Raw genomic sequence first — 18204 nt, 5'->3', positions numbered from 1 at the left:
GTGTATGTTTAAACAAAATGTATGACTGTTATTCTCGAAGTAGATACTCAGCTAAGAAAAGTAAGAAAACAAATCTGTAAGGACACGCAGAGGAATGTGCGTGGTTTGGCTGGAAGGCTCCACAATCAGGAACAAATTGCAGCACATGATGGCTGGAAAAGTTAATTAAGTCAACCCAGCACAGCGCCAATAACAAAAAGTTTTTGTTTGTTTTCTTTTACTCTTGAAATTGTGGATGGGAGAGAGAAAATACATAGGTTATGTCCATAATATATCTTGGTGTGGAACTTATTTTTAATTGTTCATTTACAAATCTCTAAATTTCACAGCTTTGTAAGGAAAGGCTAAGAACCCCCTGGAAAAAGTAGCAATTGGTACTACACATATTAGGATCTAAGTAATTTTCATATCCTTTTTGTGAACAGCCTCAGTGAAGGTATCCAACCACTTCTGAAATGTTTCAGAGAAAAGACAGAACTGACAAACAGATGGATGACCATGGCAATGACAATGTGCCCACCTTTAAAAGCCCACCTCCCACTAACTCTAAAACCCAAATCAAACCCAGACCAAAGCCCCCAGACTAGCTGTGTGACCACAACTGATAGCAAAGGGCAACATGCCACCAGGTAGAAGCTTGCAGAACAAAGAAGTTGGGCCATTTCACCCCCTGAGCATGATCCTAGTGCCATAAAGAGGCTCTGAACTAGCTAGATGCCTCCTGCAGAGAAATTTATATTAAAAAATCATTACCATTATTAGCTTTGCTTATGTAAAGCCATCATAAGGAAAGAAGTTTATTTTCTTTCATTTTACTTTTTCTTGTCTTTAAACTTATTTGCTGGTTTCCCTGGAACCGTCCAGCAGGATTGCCACTGATGTTTGCAAACACCACCTCCATTTCCCTTTTTTTGATCAGCTCTTTATGCTATCCCAAAATAAAAAGGAGCAAATTCCTTACAAGAAATAGAACATTGGAAAAAATGGTCAGAGCTCACAGGGCTCTAGGAAGGCTATCATTCAGGCAGGAGCCCTGCAAACCTGACTAATGAGCTTTTGCCCCCAAATAGGATGTCTTATACCTACTTAGAGAGTACTTTGAGAACCCAGCCTGATTAGGGTAGAAAACCCATGGAATTCAGATTCAGTCAGTTCTGTGGTTATCTGGGACTCAAGGACTAACTTGTGTAAACTGTGACTACTCCTTCCCTGGTTACTGTTACCCAGTGGCCTCCTGGCTGCCAGGGGCTCATGAGGTTAGCACTGTTCTCAGGCACCGGAAGGAAGTTAATGGGGACAACTCATGATTAGAGTGGCTCAAGACAAATGCGGCAGCACCAAAAACCTGCCCAGTTGCATTCTGGTGCCAGAGTGGCGGACTTGGCAACACCTTCACCAAGGATAGGTCGCTGTGGTTGCTCTGCTGAAATTCACAGAAAGGACAGTGGCTTATGGAGGCTCACATGATGCAGCACCGGCTTCTACCCACTTACGTGCCTCCCCTGTTCTCACGCACACACTTACACACAGGCTCACTCATTCACACACACTCACACACATCACTAAAAAATTCCTATTAAAATTTCCAAATCACCTACACGGCAAAGACTGACTCTAGGTAGGTCTGAAATAATAGATGTGTCTAATTTTTACAAATTCCAGAGAAAAGAAACAAGAGCCACGGATGCTTTTTTAGGGAGAAAATATGCCTTCTAGAATTCCACTGGAGGAATAATGCAAAAAGCTGGCTCCATTAAAATAAGCTCTAGTCTTGATTTGAAAGACCACGAATCAAGGGAGAAATAGAGACATATTTTCTTATGTATGTAAAGTAAATTCATTATTTTACCTCAGATATAAATAGATCTCCCTATAGATCAAGTCAAAATGGGACTCATTAGTCAGTAGGTTTAACACCAGTCCCTCCCTTTGCCCACCCAAGCCAGCAGTGCACACTGCTGGCACTGAGGAAGGGGGACAGATGAGCAACACATAGGCACAGAGAACTGGACCAGACAGTGCCACAGATCAGACAGGAAGGTGCAGCTTTTTCACTGGATATCTGCACTTATAGCCTACAGTTCTGGGCTGTTAACCTTCCAAAGCAGATTCTGACCCTCCCATTTCATTGCATGTAAAAAGTTAGAAATCAACCTAGTCAAATCTTTCTTGGAGGAAATAAAACACAAACCCACAGGGAGGGAGGGATCAGCTTGGCTCAGCAGATCCAAATTCATTTACCCAGGTAGGCAGTGTCCAGGACTGGAAGAGCAGGCCAGCCCATCCTTCCCAAGGACACATGGCAAAGCAGAGTGCAATTCATGAAGGCCAAGGGTGGCTATGAAATCTATAGAAAGCTAAGGTGCTGATGGTCTTAAAGCAAGGACGAAAAACAAGGACGGGAAGTAAAGGTTACCGTTAACTTATTCAGTCTGTTTTACCAGAGGTGGGGTCTGGAATTCATTTTCAAGGCTCCATGCTTAAATTGAAATGCCTCTCAGCACTATGCTTAAAATATTAAAACATATAGCACAGAGAAACAGTGGCTCTCTGTTATCTCTGAACGCAAATTAAGGACATTACCCTGCATCTCAGAAACTAGATGAGGCTCAACCTTCAACCACTACTGAAGGGTCAACCATTAACAGCTTTTAAAATCTTTTAGAGTGGACTCCTTAGGGTTTGGGGGGTTTGCAGGGGACCCTCTCACTAACTTGGACAAGACTGCACTTGCGTCTTTTATAATAACTAATTACTAATTATTCTGATGAGTGGAGACTTCCGATGTGAAATGCAAAGTATTTTGAAGTCCTGCCAGACTCATCAAGATGATTTCCAAAATGCCAAAACAGGAACTTCCTATAATAAATAACCTATCACATTTACATCTCAAATTAGAAAATTTGGAAGAAAACATGTAGTTTCACTGCCAAAATAGAGATGCCTAAAGCTTGCCCATCCCAAGCCCCTCCTCCCACCACCTCCATTTATGCTCTTTAGCCTCTCAGAGAACAAACACAGGTCCAGGTGCAAATGCTCAATTCCCGAGGAGTGCCAAGCACAGAACAGGACTGCAAGCTTGGGGGCAGGTAATCCCCGCGGCCGCTCACCATTGGAAGTGGTGCTGGAGGCCACGGCTTTCTCGCTGACATCTGGCCGATTGGGGCATTTCACTATGGAATTCTCCACTTTCTTTTTCTCAGTGGTCGTCGAGCTCTGGGACTGGGCCTCCATGACGCCTTCTCATTCCTTCAGCTCTGGCAACCAGGAATCCCTGAAAAAAATCCACAATAGCACCATCAACCTCAAGTAAGATGGAGGAAAAAAGAAATCCCAAAAGCCACTTCACCTGTCACCTGAGGAGCATCAGCCAATTCAAAATCAGCCTAGGCATCAGCCTAGAGCATCAGCCAATGTGAAATCTGAATGTTCCTTCCCCACAAGTTTTCTTACAAAAAGGCCTCAAAGTTCTAGTAACAAGCCAGTTGAATTCTGTCTACATGTGCAAAAAGAGGACAGAGGCACTTGTCCATAATTTTGGACTTTTCCCAAAATCCTACTGGGCATTTCCTATTAAACGGTCTAAGTATCTCCATTTTCAGCTGTGATTATAGTGAGAAACCCAAGTGTCACATTACTCCTTCAAGCCACATCTCCAAATGTCTCCGACATTTATAAGAAGGTGGCCAATTTTATAAGAAAGGGAAGTAGGACAACTTTCTAAGCCAGGGACAGTTTTTAGTTATTAGATGTTTTAAAGAGTGACTGACAAGGCCTTCCCTGCCATCCAGTGGTTAAGTTTTCACCTTCCAATGCAGGGGGTGTGGGTTTGATCCCCGGTTGGGAAGCTAAGATTAATATATGCCTCATGGCCAAAAAGCCAAAAAAAGAGAGAAACAATGTAACAAATTCCATAAAGATTTTTAAAATGGGCCGCATTAAACAAAGAAATCTTTTAGAAGAAAAAAAGAGTGACCAACAGTTTCTCCCATCCAACTCTCACTCAAAGCTTTGAATCAGAGGACTCTGGTCAACAATTTTGCTTTCCTCACTAAGATATGTGAACTGCAATACACCTCTTAAGCCTAATTCATTCAGGAAAACCATATTCTTGAAGCTTTCTCTAAACAGCAGAACATTTCCATTCATTGAAGTTACGTTTTTAAAACGACAAAGGTGACAGACAACACACTCTGGATCCCACAGGAAAAGGCAAAAGATCACGGACAGCAAAGGCTGGAACCACTTAAGAAATATTAAAACTCAGCTAAAGGTGGGGCAGTTAGTCTGTCTTTCACTAGTGTCATTCATGTGATAATCGCCCTATCTCATCATTCATCAATTTTCACTCTGTTTGGTTCATGTGCTTTTTTTGCAGTCATGATCTCCATCAACAAAGAATACAAGAAAAGACGACAAGTCCCCTCTCTACCATGTTTCCCTCAAGTTATCTAGATTGTGGGCATTTCTTCCATGGAGTCATCTGCCTATTTTCTACATTGAGCAGATACCACTGTGTTCCATCAAAACGATTAGTGAAATAAACTAGGCAACTCAGTCATGGACTAAAAGTCTTAAAGAAACAGCTGGAAGATTCTTAGTCAACCTTAACTCACATTTGCAAGATAACTGCAAATGCTTTCTTTATAGTACAAGAAACCCAGAATAATTAACTAGAAAAGCTGAAGGCCCACAGGCCTCGTGGCCCTGGAGCAACAGCTCTTCCAGTAACTTCTGCATCTTCTCCTTGATTATCCACTGGCATTCACTGAAAAGCACACAAGTTATCTAAGAACAGCTTTTCTAGAATAAAAAAGACAAAAAGCCACCCTAGGTTAAATTTACATATCAATTATAAGATCCACTCCAAATTCAGAAACATTACTCCAAGAGCCCAAGGGATCACAATAGTGAAGGACTGTAGGCCTTCTTTTCTGAAGGTTGCCATGGTGCACAAGTCAATGGGTAGGGCCTGATTGATGTCCCCTGGAGTTGTCCGGTGCCTCAGTTTCCTTGTGGCTCAGCTGGTAAAGAAACTGCCTGCAATGGGGGAGGCCTGGGTTCGATCCCTGGGTTGGAAAGATCCCCTGGAGAAGGGAAAGGCTACCCACTCCAGTATTCTGGCCTGGAGAATTCCATGGACTCCATGGGGTCGCAAAGAGTCGACACAACTGAGCGACTTTCACTTTCAGTTTCCTTCTCTGTCACAAGACAGTGTCACACAGTGAGACTTAACCTTGGGGGTAGTGGGGTGTCCAATCTTCTTTAAGGAGATGTTAAAACTTATGGATCCTCTCCCCCTAGAATATCCATTTTTTAATAAAAGACATTTAAGTATTTACTTTTATTTATTTATTTGGCTGCACCAGGTCTTAGTTATGGCATGTGGGATCTAGTTCCCTGACAAGGGACTTAACCCTGGCCCCTTGTTTTGGAAGCTCAGAGTCTTAGCCACTGAATCACCAGGGAATTCCCCAGAATAGACTTAAACACACAAAAAACTGTGCATTTGATTTTCAAGGGATCACACACAGGCCCTCCAACCTAGATCAAGAACCCTTGAAAGAGAAATTCCCAACCATCCCTTCTAGCTCTACCAAACCCAGTATAATTCTTTAAATTTTTTGAATGCTCCCCCCAAACTGATTTATACTTGATCTTAGCCAAAAGGCCAAGAAGGGATCTAAATTGATTTAAATACCATGTTTAAAGCATGCAATTAGAACCATTCAGCCTCATCCACAGCACTGTTTCTCAGGGTAGTACAAGCACCATCTGAATCAGCCTTGTTTTGTTTCATTGAAACATTCAGAGTTGCCAGCCTAACCCCTGATGCTTGGAGGTGGCCCCTGAACCTCTATTTCAACCAGCAATGGTGATTATCAAGATCACTGAACTTGCAGACATGTTTTTTTTCACCACTCTGTAGTGAATGCTGTAGGTCCTCATTGAAATCTTTGCAGACTGGATGAACTAAAGAATGAAGTGCTGAATTCCAACAGCCCATCCCAACCACCAACCTAATCAACTCTGCATCTGTCTGGAATCTTTGCTGAATGTCTATCTTCTCCTCTAGACCCTAAACTCCATGAGGACAAGCCCCTGACTATCTCCCCAGCACCTCATACCTGTAAGAGTGCTTACTAAGTAAATACACAGTCCAACAATGATCCTGTGACTCAATTCATCAGTCTTCAATCTTAATTGCCATTGACTTAGCTACATGTCTTTTCTTTTGTAGCCAGTGTTTCTTTGTAAACTGGAAAATTACATAAAAACTAAAAACTTTAACAGGAATATTTAATCAATCAAAACACTCCATTTTCAACCATTTTGGATAAAGAGGCACTTATTATAACTGTTTCCCTCGAAACACACATAGAGTTTTATCAGTGCAATCTGGATGGAGTTTACTGATACCAGACACAGAAATCAGCTAATGGAATAGGAAAAAAAAAACAAAGAAGAAGAGATGGGATTCTTGGAAGGAATTCAGTCTGTCTCTTCCTTAGGAGAGGAAACTAATTAATAGTAGTGAGGAGAGGAGTCACCAAAGCTCCTTGACAAACTTAGTTTTTGTGGAGTTGTTGGTTTTCCCCCAAGCAAAGGACTTCATTTTAACAAAGCAATAAAAACCCTCCAAATACTCATCACCAGAGAGAGGCAACCAAGAAGAGGTAAAGCCCCAGGCGTGGATTCAAATCACACTAATTAATGGTCTTGGAGAATACTAATTTCTCCCCCAACCTCCTGTTTTTTAGAAATAGGCCTTTGGTCACTGGAAAGTCTACCCCCTTCTTCTATTTTGACAACTTATTTTTGGATCTCATTAGTTAGTAACTAATTATTTAGAAGTGTGGTTTAAGCTTGGAACACGGCTATAAAAATGGCAACTTGCCAAGGCAGACATCTGCTTCCTGTATATCCCTATAAATTATATCAGCTTCTTTTACTGATAAAAACCCAACTTTGTCTCTGTCAGTTACAAAGGAGAAAGTTTTCACATTTGAGACTCTCACACCTCATCAAAACTCTGCCTCAGGAGTTAGTGAGCAGAAAAGAGTCTGCTTCTGGCTGTGGTGGCAATTTTTTCATAGGATATTCAGCCGAGTTGGAAAACTCAGTCCTCAGTCGTGAGATAAAGCAAAGCATGAGGTACAGAAGTGACCAGTAAAAATTCCTGATGGAATCCTAAAATGCACACAACTAGAGCAGTAGCCTATAGAACTCCTTTTAAAACTTGGCATTTCTTAAATAATAAAGTAGAAATTATTTAGAACATAACTCTGAAGGAAAACTTCAGTTCTGCTTCACTTCAAAGATTTTTCTCTGAGGAAAACATACCACTGGTTTTTAGATGTGAATGAAATGCAACTTTTAGACCCAATTCCTTTTCTTATAAAGTCAAATTGTTCTCCTTCAATCCTTTTCACCACTGCAATATTACATACAAGATTTGCTGGCATGCCCCTTGACTCTTTATGCTTAGGAAAAGAAAAAAGAGAGAAGGAAAGAAAAACTATCTGTAGCTGATGTTTTGAGTCCTAGAAGCTTGGGTATATGAAAGAAAGAAAAAAAAGAACGAAGAAAAACTGCTGCAATAGGCCCGCTAACGCTTGAAGTTTCATAGGTAAATGCAGGAATGAAAATGCCTTCTTGAAAACAAACAGTCCTGGCTTTTCCCCATTCAACTAACTGTCCCTGATCCTTGTGTAATTTCCCTGAGGCCTAAACCCAGGGCACAATTAATTCCGGACCCTCTTTTAAACCTAATCCCTCTGTTACTAGCAACCTGCCTACAGGTGGGTCTTTCCTTTCTAAATTATAAATCTTAACTTGCATCAAAAGAAGACACCCTGTTCTGGAGTCACCGACCATGTGATGCTGCAGCGCGCATCTCCACATCTCCACTGGAAAGGCGGCCAAAGAAAAGCTGCAACATGTACCAATTTGGAGAATGGGGGAGGGGGGTCTGCATTGGAAATAGCACATCCCCCACCCCACCAAGCCGCAAGGTTGGCCTTCCCTTTAAAGTGGCCACTTGGAGCTAGTAAGAAACTTTCATCTTTGCAATATTGTCATTTTGCATTATATATATATATATATTTTTTTTTTTTAGTAAGCAGTGGGTTGTGGTCTGTGCCGCCTGGGAGCGCTTGCATCCTGCGCTTCCACAGCGGCTTCCCTTCTGTTCCCTGCACGGTTTCAGGGTCCGCGTCCTCGAGCCCCGGCCGCCTCCCCATTCGCGGTCTCAGTTCTTGCAGCCGCGGCCTCCCGGCGCCCGCCTCGCCGTAAGTTTCCTCCCCAGCGCGGTAAGGCCCGGCCGCGCAGCGTTGGCTCCTTGGAACAGACCGGCTCCACTCTGATCCGCCTTCCAGAAGCATCGCCCCAGCGAAAGGGCAGACCAGAGTCGGGACGATCAGAACCCCGCAGGGCCTCCGCAGCCACAGGAGCGGCCCTCCTCACTCTGCATCACCCAGGTCACCCGCTCCCGGGGAGGATTCGCGAGCACTGGAAAATTCTGCACAACTGGTCCGGCAGTATCCCCAGCAGACAGAGGTCGGCGGCGGCCCTGAGTACATTCACATGGCTGTTTCACCGACTGAATTCGGGGAGATGCAACTTTCTGGGCACTTGGCAATGCAATACCCTGTGTGTCCCTCTACATTAAAGGACTGGGGACACTTGACATCTTCAAGAAATCGCACTGGCTGGGTGCTTCACATAATCGAACTTCTAACTTGCCTCAGAGGCTCTTAACCCGGTTCCTGATGTGTTCCTTCATCAGCTGCCCTAAACCGATTAGGTGTGTGAGTGGTGAAGGAGCAGACCTATCTCATGGGCTTTCTGTGTGAGAGCCCTCAGTGGAGTTCCGAACTTCAACCACGAAGCTTTATATAATAAATGGAGAGCATGAAAAATCACCATTCAGCCTTTCCCCTTACAGATCTCTGCAGTGAACCCTGGGATGCACACACAAGCAGGATTCTGTGAATGGGTTAAGTCCTTAAAATGTTAAAAAAAAAAAAAAAAAGGAAGCACCAGTGCTAAAATCAACGTTTGAAATGATGTTTGAACTGTATAAAATGACTTTCTAATCGAAGGTGAAATGAGACAGTTATTCTAAACTAATAATGCATCCTTTGTGAACAGCAGACTACTTCATCGGTTTCCCTAATCCAGCTGGTTTATTTTTCAGTGTCCTGAATTTGGGGGTTTTCTTTTTCCTTGATGCATTTAAAGATTTAAAATAAGTTAAAAGCCTGATTAGTGGCAACCTGATCAGTTTCTGATCACTTACTGCCAAGGCAGGAAGAAGGCATTCTAGGAGACAAGGTGCTTTGAAGAGCATAGCGGATTAGGCCTTCCGTGAGAAATTATTCCCTGCAACTCAGGGAGCTCTTGCTGAAGAGGAATAAAGCTTTCCTCCAGAGAAAGTATCTTTACTTATACCTGTCCATATGTTTATAAGCTGAATGATCTTCCTAATATGCTAACGTTTCAAAAATCCAGAAGGAGCCTGTGTAAGGATTTCTAAGGAGCTTCCATCACATCACTGAAAAGTGACATTTCTCCCACCTGTATTACTTACTAGCAGATTAGCAGCTTCTTCAAGATGCTAGTCTTGGAACAACCATTTAGGTAAAATTTTCTATTAAATAGTTATACCTTCCTGCAGCACTCAAATTCAGTTCCTAAAGAAAATGGCTGCTCTAGGAAAACTTATTTTTAAAAAATCAAAAAGCACAAACTAATACCGATTTTAACTTTAGAGCAATTTTGGAAGTAAGAAATAGCATGAGTTTCCATGAGCAAAACTTAGGGAATTTGAAACATGTCAGTGGGTTTCATATAATCATGCATTATAGAAAATCTCTTATAGGTTTATAATATGGTTGATGCTTCCTGGCACTCAAGATATCTTTCTGAACTTAAAATCAACTAGATATGCATAACCTCTGTAACACACCAAGATTTCCCAACATTCCTACAACTTCCTCTCCCTTCCCTGTCTGTAATGCCTTTCTTTCCTGCAAGCTCAACTTCATAAGTTCTTAATGAAATCTTCATGAATTTTTAACTATAATATTTTTAAATGTGCAATTATTTTATGTTTACATGTGATTGTATTCCCCCATAATTAGGAAAACCAAAAGCCTTAACTGTAAATAAGAAAGCTCCTCTCTGTTCAAATCACCAAAAATGGTCTTTGGTAGCCTAGAGGGGTCCCCAAATCTGCTACCTATTTTTTTCAGATCTTTCTTTCCCAGTTTCTGAAGCTCCTAATCTCAGATAATCAGTATCCATGATAGGCCTACCCAAACAGAATTACTTGAAAAGGGAATGGAATTACTTTAAGGGAAAATAATTGCCTGTCTATGGATTAAGTGAGTTTGGTTTTAGTAGATTAACTACATCTCAACTTTTTAAAAAGCCATATATTTAACTTCAACTATTGAAAATCTTATTTGACATGAAGTCATCATTACTACTAGCATTAAAATCACAAATGACATTTTGTATGCCGGTTTTCCTTTTCTGCTATGTGTACTTAAAAGGAAAGACCATCAGCTAATCTAACTTTCTCAGGAGGACTTTATGAGAAACATCTGAAGGATAAAGGTCTCTATTTAATACTTGTTAGTTACTGTTTCTGAGTTTTGCAAAAACTTTGAAACATCAGGCCAGTGTACTTTGGTTTAGGTTTGCAGGAAGTGCCCTGAATAGAAGGTGCCATTAAAGAATGAGCTGACACCCCCATTTTCTGTGGGTTTGCTGGAGACAGACAAGCTTCAGACAGAAAAGGAGATCTATAAGTCAGTTATCAGTCTATAGATCAGCTAAGCTCATGAAAACTGTTATTTCCCTTAAACCTACATATGTCACAAAAAAACAGCATGACTGATCAAAGATGCCCCTTGTCTCACTTCTCTAAAGTTTACAGGAATTAAGAGTCTTCAAAAATTTTCAGAAGGAAAAAAAAATGCTAAATTTAAAAATCACTCTAAGAGAACTTCTATAACTTTTGGTTCCTAGAATTAGGTGTGCCTTGACAATCAAGCTTAAGAGGATAGAGTACATGTTCTATGAATAAGAATTTACCTTTAAACCATCACAAATATGGGACTAACACCTGCTGGGTGTTAAAATCAGCTAGAGATACCTCAAAGGTACTTATTTTTTCGGTCTGGTACTGTTCACTGTACTTTATCCTCCTGATTTTTAAAGTACAGATTCTTAAATCTTAATTGCAATGTAAAAAGCACAGTTTTCAAAATTTAAGGATTTTAAAATCAGTTTATTCAGTAATAATTTCTGAATTATTCCTGATCGACTCAGCCTATAAACTTTACAGAATTCTTCAGCTGTCTTATTTTTCACCTCCTGCCCACCAATCATATACAGAACTGCCAATGCAAACTATACCAAACGATGCACCCTCCCAATGAAACGCCCTGGTGTGGAATTTCATTGGAACCTCACATTTCAAACAGCAGATGTTGTCCTGAAGTGGCATGGCCTGCTCCATGCTCCATTCAGGGTTCCATACATCTTAGTTCATTGAGGCTTCATTCAAAAAAAAGTCTCTTGAGACTGAATTATTCTTTTTCAAAATATCACAAGATGAAATCGAGAATATGGTTTCACTGCCTCATTCCTTCATTATGGCAATTTGAGAATTAGTTTTCATCTGAATTGTGAGTTTGTAAAAACTCATGTAACATACAACTCTGGAGTATTTTTAGGTGTTTTACGCCATCTGCCCTAAAAGTCCAGGGAGCAAAAGCTGCAAATTTCCACAAGAAAATTAACAAACAGGATGTCACACTGGCTTCTGAAGGTACTTCCAGAGACAGATTTAAATAAAATGACACTTAGCTCCTATTATTTAATTTCATTCTACAGCATAAAAATTACCCAAATATACAATCAGATGTTTAAAACATACTCCTGTGTCACACACACACACACACACACACACACACACACACATATCACCTCACCTCCCTTCCAAAAAAAAAGTAAAGAAAAGCCCACTAGCTGTTTGAGCCCAGCAATCAATCCAATTTACTGCAGGTACAATTTATATGTACACTGCATGCCACAACAAAACCACAGTGTGATGCCAACAGGGCCCTTAAGAAAGTTTTCCCCTAAATCTCTGGAAAGAAGCTTTAAAAGAAAGCAAGGATTACAGTCAGCTAGAAGTTAGGGAGGGGACTTACCTCAAACCCAGCCAAGCGGAAATCAGAGCAGTAATTCTACAAGTCGACAGAGTACACTTTCAAAGCTATAATGGTGTGAAGAAGTGCTGGGCACCATGGCCTGAAGGCAGCGCTAATACACTGATGACTGATGGAGGGGCCCGGGCAGACAATGAATTTGGGGCTTGAAAACTAACAGAAACCATGCAGCACTTTGACAAATGGGCTTTCACAATTTCATTCATTGAATAACCTTTAAGCACAAAATTGGCTCGAGTTCTCCTGGGAATTATGTGACAGGTCGTTGGACGATGATGTAAGTATTTTCTTTTTTAATTATGACTTGTATGCAAAATGCAAAAGCACCCTAATATGAGGACACAACCCTAAATGCTGCAGATGCATGTGTGGAGCTCCACACAATATTGCCTTTCAAGAGGGGGGCTGGAATGTTCCAATGCCACCTTATTAACTAGGTAATGGCCTGTTCATTCAGTTTCTTTAGAGAGCCATAGATTTTCTGGGACATTTTGTCGGATTGAAATATACACACATGGAACAAAAAACACTTTCACATTAAAAAAAAAAAAAACCTGAAAGTGGTCATGAGTAGCTAAGTGTGGCACTAAAATATACTGCATTAGAATTACAAGTAGAAAAAGTCTAATTTTAAGGGGTGAGGCAAAGGAAAAGTGCCATGAAACAATTGAGACACCACGTAAAGTTTGCAGTCGAATACACTTGCCAACACAGTTAACATTCGATTTCTTTCCAGTGGCTCCCCTCCCTTTCTTTCCCTGTAAAACTAGCCCTTGGATGGAAAAATCATAATTTTGGCAATTTTGAAAGAGAGCATGAAATACCTAGTGTCTCTAAATTAACAAGTACCACTGACTCCAAGCAGCACTGCCTTTAACAGCTTCTAAAAACTTAAGAAAAGGATCTTAAAACAGGAAGCTTAGTGAGCTCATAAAACTGTTGTTGGAGCCAGGAACACATAGCATATTTAATCTGCAAACTGTGCGAGTCTACAGTGATTTCAGCAAGATCTGAGGCATGCCCTCAAGGTTTGCTGGGATCTGGGATTAGGGGGTTGATAAGAACCTCTACTGCCCATGGACATGTTTTTCTTCTGCAGTTAAACACAAATGCACAGAGACATTTGACTGCTGCTTGGCGTTACTGCTCAAGTTATAAAAAAGCTTTGCAGCTCCTTTTGCTGTCAATATATCAAAGTTAAAAAAAAAAATCATCAAAGTGTGAAATTTCATTTAAAGTCTTCGCCAGTCTACAGCTCTATTTCACAGGCCCATCAAATAAAAGTAGAGATGAAAAATACACTGAAAGTACTTGAAAAAAGTTTGCAGTGCTCCCCCTGCCCTGTTGTTGTTTACTCTGTCTCCCTTTATTTGCTTTGAAACTAGAACAAATCAATTTTCATCTGGAAAAATGACAACAGGAAGTGAAGGGCAGCATCTTCTAGTAGCCTTTCATGAAAAGACAACCTGAAGTCATTATTAGAGTAGAATCCTCTACTTACCAAATGAAATACACACACACCAACAATTTCTTCTACAGTCATGTCAGCATTTTAATTGACTCTCATGATATAAGTTGGCAGAAAATTTCTTGAATCTTCCAAAACAGATCAGACCGACTATAGAATACAGATGCCAGCAAAACTAAACCTCCTTCAAAGAATTTTTTAGCTGGGGATTTACAACAATTGCATAAAGAAGAAAAGGCTGACTTTTAAGATAATCTACTATAGTCTAAAAGCATTAACATTCCATTACTAAGGTTTTCTTGAGGATTTCATGACTCACTGATTCACTTTTCCTTCAAGACTGGTTTTTCTTAGTACACTACTGTCTCCATATAAGTGAGTGCATGGAACAATGATCATTAAATTGTTTCCTTTCATAAACTCCCAAACCTTATCCTCCTAAAAAGGGGGCAAGGATAAACAGGACAGCTCACATAGATGGAAGGACCCCTAAACAGCAAAAGCACAGAGGAAGTCTGAAACCCTTACAGCATGCAGGTAATTAAGAAAACTGGCCAAGAAACAAAGGAAAGTTCAACTTTAAGGCTAGGGCATCAAACTGATAAATTAATGACTTTCATTAAATAAGTAATGAAATAATTCACTACAGTCATTTTTTATCAGTACTGAATTTTCTCATTTCTGTCTGTAGTCCTTTGCAAATTCGACACACTGGAAAAGTGTATTTATGGAAAAGTGTACTTATGTCAGGGTCTGATCAAGGAATCCAAACATGTTAATGGTACCGAGAATTGGTAAGTATCTGAGTTGAACCTACTAGCCTATTCATAACAATATAGTCTATACCTTTTAAAGTGCTTCTGCGTGTGTGAAATTTCACTGGACACCTCTCACATTGACTCATTCAGGCATCTGAAACCAAAGCTTTCCTAGGCTGACTTTAAGAATCATATACCCTGAAAGGCTCTCCCCTTAGGCAGGCAGTTTCTGATCAAATAGCTTTTAGTGTAAAATAAACCTCTTCTCTCTATAAGTATGCTATTACAACTAATTTAAATGTTAGTTCATGTTTGTTTTAGGTCTGACTACAGGCCAACTGGCCAAAGTGTTTGTGTACCAGGTTAAGACCAATATTTCCTAACATAAACAAATTCTTTAGATACTTCACACAGTTTACATTGTTAAGGCCAATCACCGCTACTTCAATATAGCCCCTCAAATGAAATACTGTTCTGCTTTAGAAAGATAGAGTGATTTTGAGGTTATTTCACTACTTTGAAACATAGCATTTTCCTCCTTCAAAATAATCTTGACACATGTAATTAAGAAACTGTCAGACTATTATTAATTTTTAATTTAAAACCTAAATGAAATAATTACAGGAATCAATCAATAAGGCACCTATTCAAATTACGGAGCAATTACATAAATACTCAAAATTAATACTTTAGGCCAAAATTAATACTTTAGGCCAATTCTTGAAGATTTCTGTCTATAATATGCTAAGACACCAAACAACACAAAAAGTGTAACATGGGTACCATGAATAGTTCCTGCCTTAAATAGAAATGGCCATGGCAGAGGGCTCCACCAGCTATGCCCAAGGCACTCAAGCTGGAACTCTTTTTAAAAGTTAATTTATTTCCACCAGACGCATATTTCAGGGATCTCAAAAATCTCCCAATTCTGTCCAAATCATATTGGGAGGGAAAAGCTTAATTACTGCGCATTTCCAGCAAAGGGCTCTGGGGAGGAAAAGGGAGAAAGATAAAGGAGCGAAGAAAGGTGTTTTCTAGAACCAGCCTGGCTAATGCCACTGGCCAGGTCTCTGCACAGCGACCGACCCTCCATACCTCCGACTAACGGGGCTCTTTTACTTGGAGATGCGGACGGTCCATCATTTCAAACTGAAATGGCAGCTGGAAAATGTGGAACAGCTGGCAGAGAGCTGGGAGAAAATGTTTTACATAAATATATGTACATATAAACTGGCAGAGGGCCACGAGCGCTGTACCCAAGGCCAGAATCTATTCGGGACTGCACACCACGGAGATGAGACCCCGGGGGCGGGCGGGAGCAGTCGCCCGAAGGATGCCTCCCGCACAGTCTGTTTACACGAGGTCATCCAGGGAAGCGTGGTCCAGCCGCTCTCCGGAAGGCATCTCCTGAAGGAGGTGCCATCGCCGACTCAAGCACAAAGTTCAGGGGAGGATAAAAGGCCTGGCTGTGCGGTGGTGCTTCGGCATCTGGCAATCTGCTTAGAAGTCACTTCACAAACTCCCTAAGTTTGGGGTAAATATTTACTCCTCCTCCACCTTCTCCCGCCCATGTGCCCTCTGCAACTCCGGAAAGTAACTGTCCCCTGCAGAGTGATTCATACCCAACTCTGCTCGTGAAAATGCGACCTCTTAAATGATCATTGCAGGCGCCACGGTTACCCATACCACCACCACCCCCGCACCACTCACTCCCTGCAGCTTCTAATGCTTTTATTTCTTTTGTTGTCTTTTCCCTTACTTTCTTTCATTTTTTTTTTTTAAATGCTGTCTCTGGAAAGGAAAAGAAATGAAAGAATCCCAAATCATCCACAGATGGTACAACTTTCACTTTTCCTCTCTTAGGACGGAGGCGCGCCTCTTTCTCCCGGCTCACACCCCACCCCCGATGGGAAGCGCAGGCTGGAGGAAGCCCCCGCCGCGGCGCTTCTCGCGCGCACCCACCTCGCCGCCCGCCGCCTTCCGCGCCCGGCCCCGCAGAGGCATGCAACAGTGCGAAGGCGGGCGCCCGAACCCCGGGGGCTAGCGGAGTTCCCTTTCAGCCCTCGGAAAAGGGAGTCGGGGCGAGGGGTGAGGTCGCCGCGACTGCTCCAAACTTTGTCCCCCGACCTCCCAACTCCGGGAGGTGAAATTCTCCAGCCCGTCTCCGGATGGCCGCCAGATCAGACGCTGGGAAGGGGAGCATCACGCAGGAGGGGGCGACGGGAGGACTGGTTCCGACGCCTTACCGGCGGCTCCCGAAATCTGGGCGCCTTTTGACAGCCATTTTCAGTTCCTCCCGCGCCCCCCGTCGGGGACTCCCCTCTCGACCCAGAGGCGAGGGCGCGGCCGCAGGAGCTGGCTCCTCGGTGCGGGGCCCCGCGAAACAAAGAACTTCGGGCGGGACGTACCTGCGGCGGCGGCGGCTGTCAAGTCCCCGAACTTCCCATAGACCCGCGTCCCGGGCGCGGGCGGGCGGCTCAGGGTTCCGCGCGGCCGCGGGCGGCTCGGGCTAAGGCAAGAGGCCGGGCAGGACGCGGGGGTCCCCGGCGACGGGCATGGTGCGGCGCGGGCGGCCGCGGGGCGCGCGGGGAGGGCGGGTCGGGGCGGCGAGGGGGCGCGAGGGCGAGTGTGCGAGCGCGCCGGCGGCGGTGGCGGTGGCGGTGGCGTTGCCCCTGCCCGCTCCCGCCCGCTCGTGCGACTCCGGCATCGGTTTCAGGGCTCGTGTAATCCGATCCCTTCTGACTCACAGGCCCTGAGTGACAGTTCTGATTTGGTTCACCCGCGGGAGGGAGGGGAAAGAGAAAGAAAGAAAGCCCCCACTGCGCTCCCCTCCTCGCATGCAACCGACTTTCTGGAAGAAGGTCCCATCCCGGCCTGGAAACCTGCGCGGGCTTGGAGGCTCCCCCAGTCCCTACCCGCGCAGCCTGCGCTACTCACGGGTGGAAAAGTTGTCCCTCGGCTCTGCTCTTCCCTCCCTCGCGCTCCCTCCTTCCCTCCTCTCCTCCTCTTCCTCCTCCTCCCCGCGCTCCTCCTCCCCGAAGTTTTAACAGATGTTGCCGGACTCTCGGCTCGCGCTCGCGCTCCCTCTTCCTCCGCCCCCACCCCCGCCCCCGCCCCCGCGCCGTCCCTTTTCTTTCTGCCACTCTCCGGCGGCGCGGTAGGGACGCGCCGAGCAGCAGGACGCCTGCCACCGCAGGGGGCGAAGTTGGGAAAACTTGGGAGGAGTGCGGCTCGCCTTACTTTTGCTTTCTCGCTCCTTCCTGGCCGCGCCGGGGGCCCGCGCTTCCCCACCCGCCGGGTCCCTGCTCCCGCAGCGGGTCCCAGCGGCGACGCGGGCGGCGGCGCGGAGGCGGCCCGGGCCAGGGTCGGGGGCTGCGGGGGGAGCCCGGGCGCCCCGAGCCACGCGCGCGCTCCCTCCCCGCCCTCCGCCTCCTCCGCCTCCTCCGCCCCCTCCGCCCCTCCCCGATCCTCTCAGACACATTCAAGCCTGCTCCTCCTCTTCCCCTCCTTGACCCCGCGCCCGCTCAGCGCGCCGAGGCCCCACCCACCCGGCTAAGGGAAGGGGGCCCTGGCGTGATGTCACCGCCGCCCTCCCCGCCCGCGCTCGCCCCGCCGCCCCCAACCCCAGCGCCCAGCGCGCCCGGGCAGCTTGTCCCAGCTCCCGTCGCCTTCCGCCCCGCCTCTCCGCTCCGCTTTCTCCCGGCTCCCAGTTTGGGCTCCCTTTTTTCTTCTT

General features: G+C 44.1%; 1 protein-coding gene across 3 annotated transcripts in view; it reads right to left on the bottom strand.

Annotated features, from left to right (window-relative positions):
• The window catches only part of GLI3 (GLI family zinc finger 3), a 306186-nt gene extending 288273 nt beyond the window's left edge, over positions 1 to 17913 (bottom strand). Inside the window, exons 1-2 of one of the 3 annotated variants that reach the window (XM_081531099.1) lie at positions 17712 to 17913; positions 3111 to 3274 (exon numbers count right to left, since the gene is read on the bottom strand). In XM_081531099.1, the coding sequence (XP_081387225.1) occupies positions 3111 to 3234 (124 nt within the window). In that variant the 5' untranslated portion in view covers positions 3235 to 3274; positions 17712 to 17913. Of the gene's footprint in view, positions 1 to 3110; positions 3275 to 16879; positions 17565 to 17711 lie in introns of those variants that run through there. The other 2 variants (XM_081531098.1, XM_081531097.1) reach the window with 2 other exon arrangements.
• Between the last annotated feature and the right edge of the window lie 291 nt (positions 17914 to 18204).

This window comes from Giraffa tippelskirchi, chromosome 10, assembly GCF_054371585.1.
Source record: "Giraffa tippelskirchi isolate mGirTip1 chromosome 10, T2T-mGirTip1v1.2.pri, whole genome shotgun sequence".
Lineage (NCBI taxonomy): Eukaryota > Metazoa > Chordata > Mammalia > Artiodactyla > Giraffidae > Giraffa > Giraffa tippelskirchi.
This window is presented reverse-complemented; position numbering and strand designations above follow the sequence as displayed.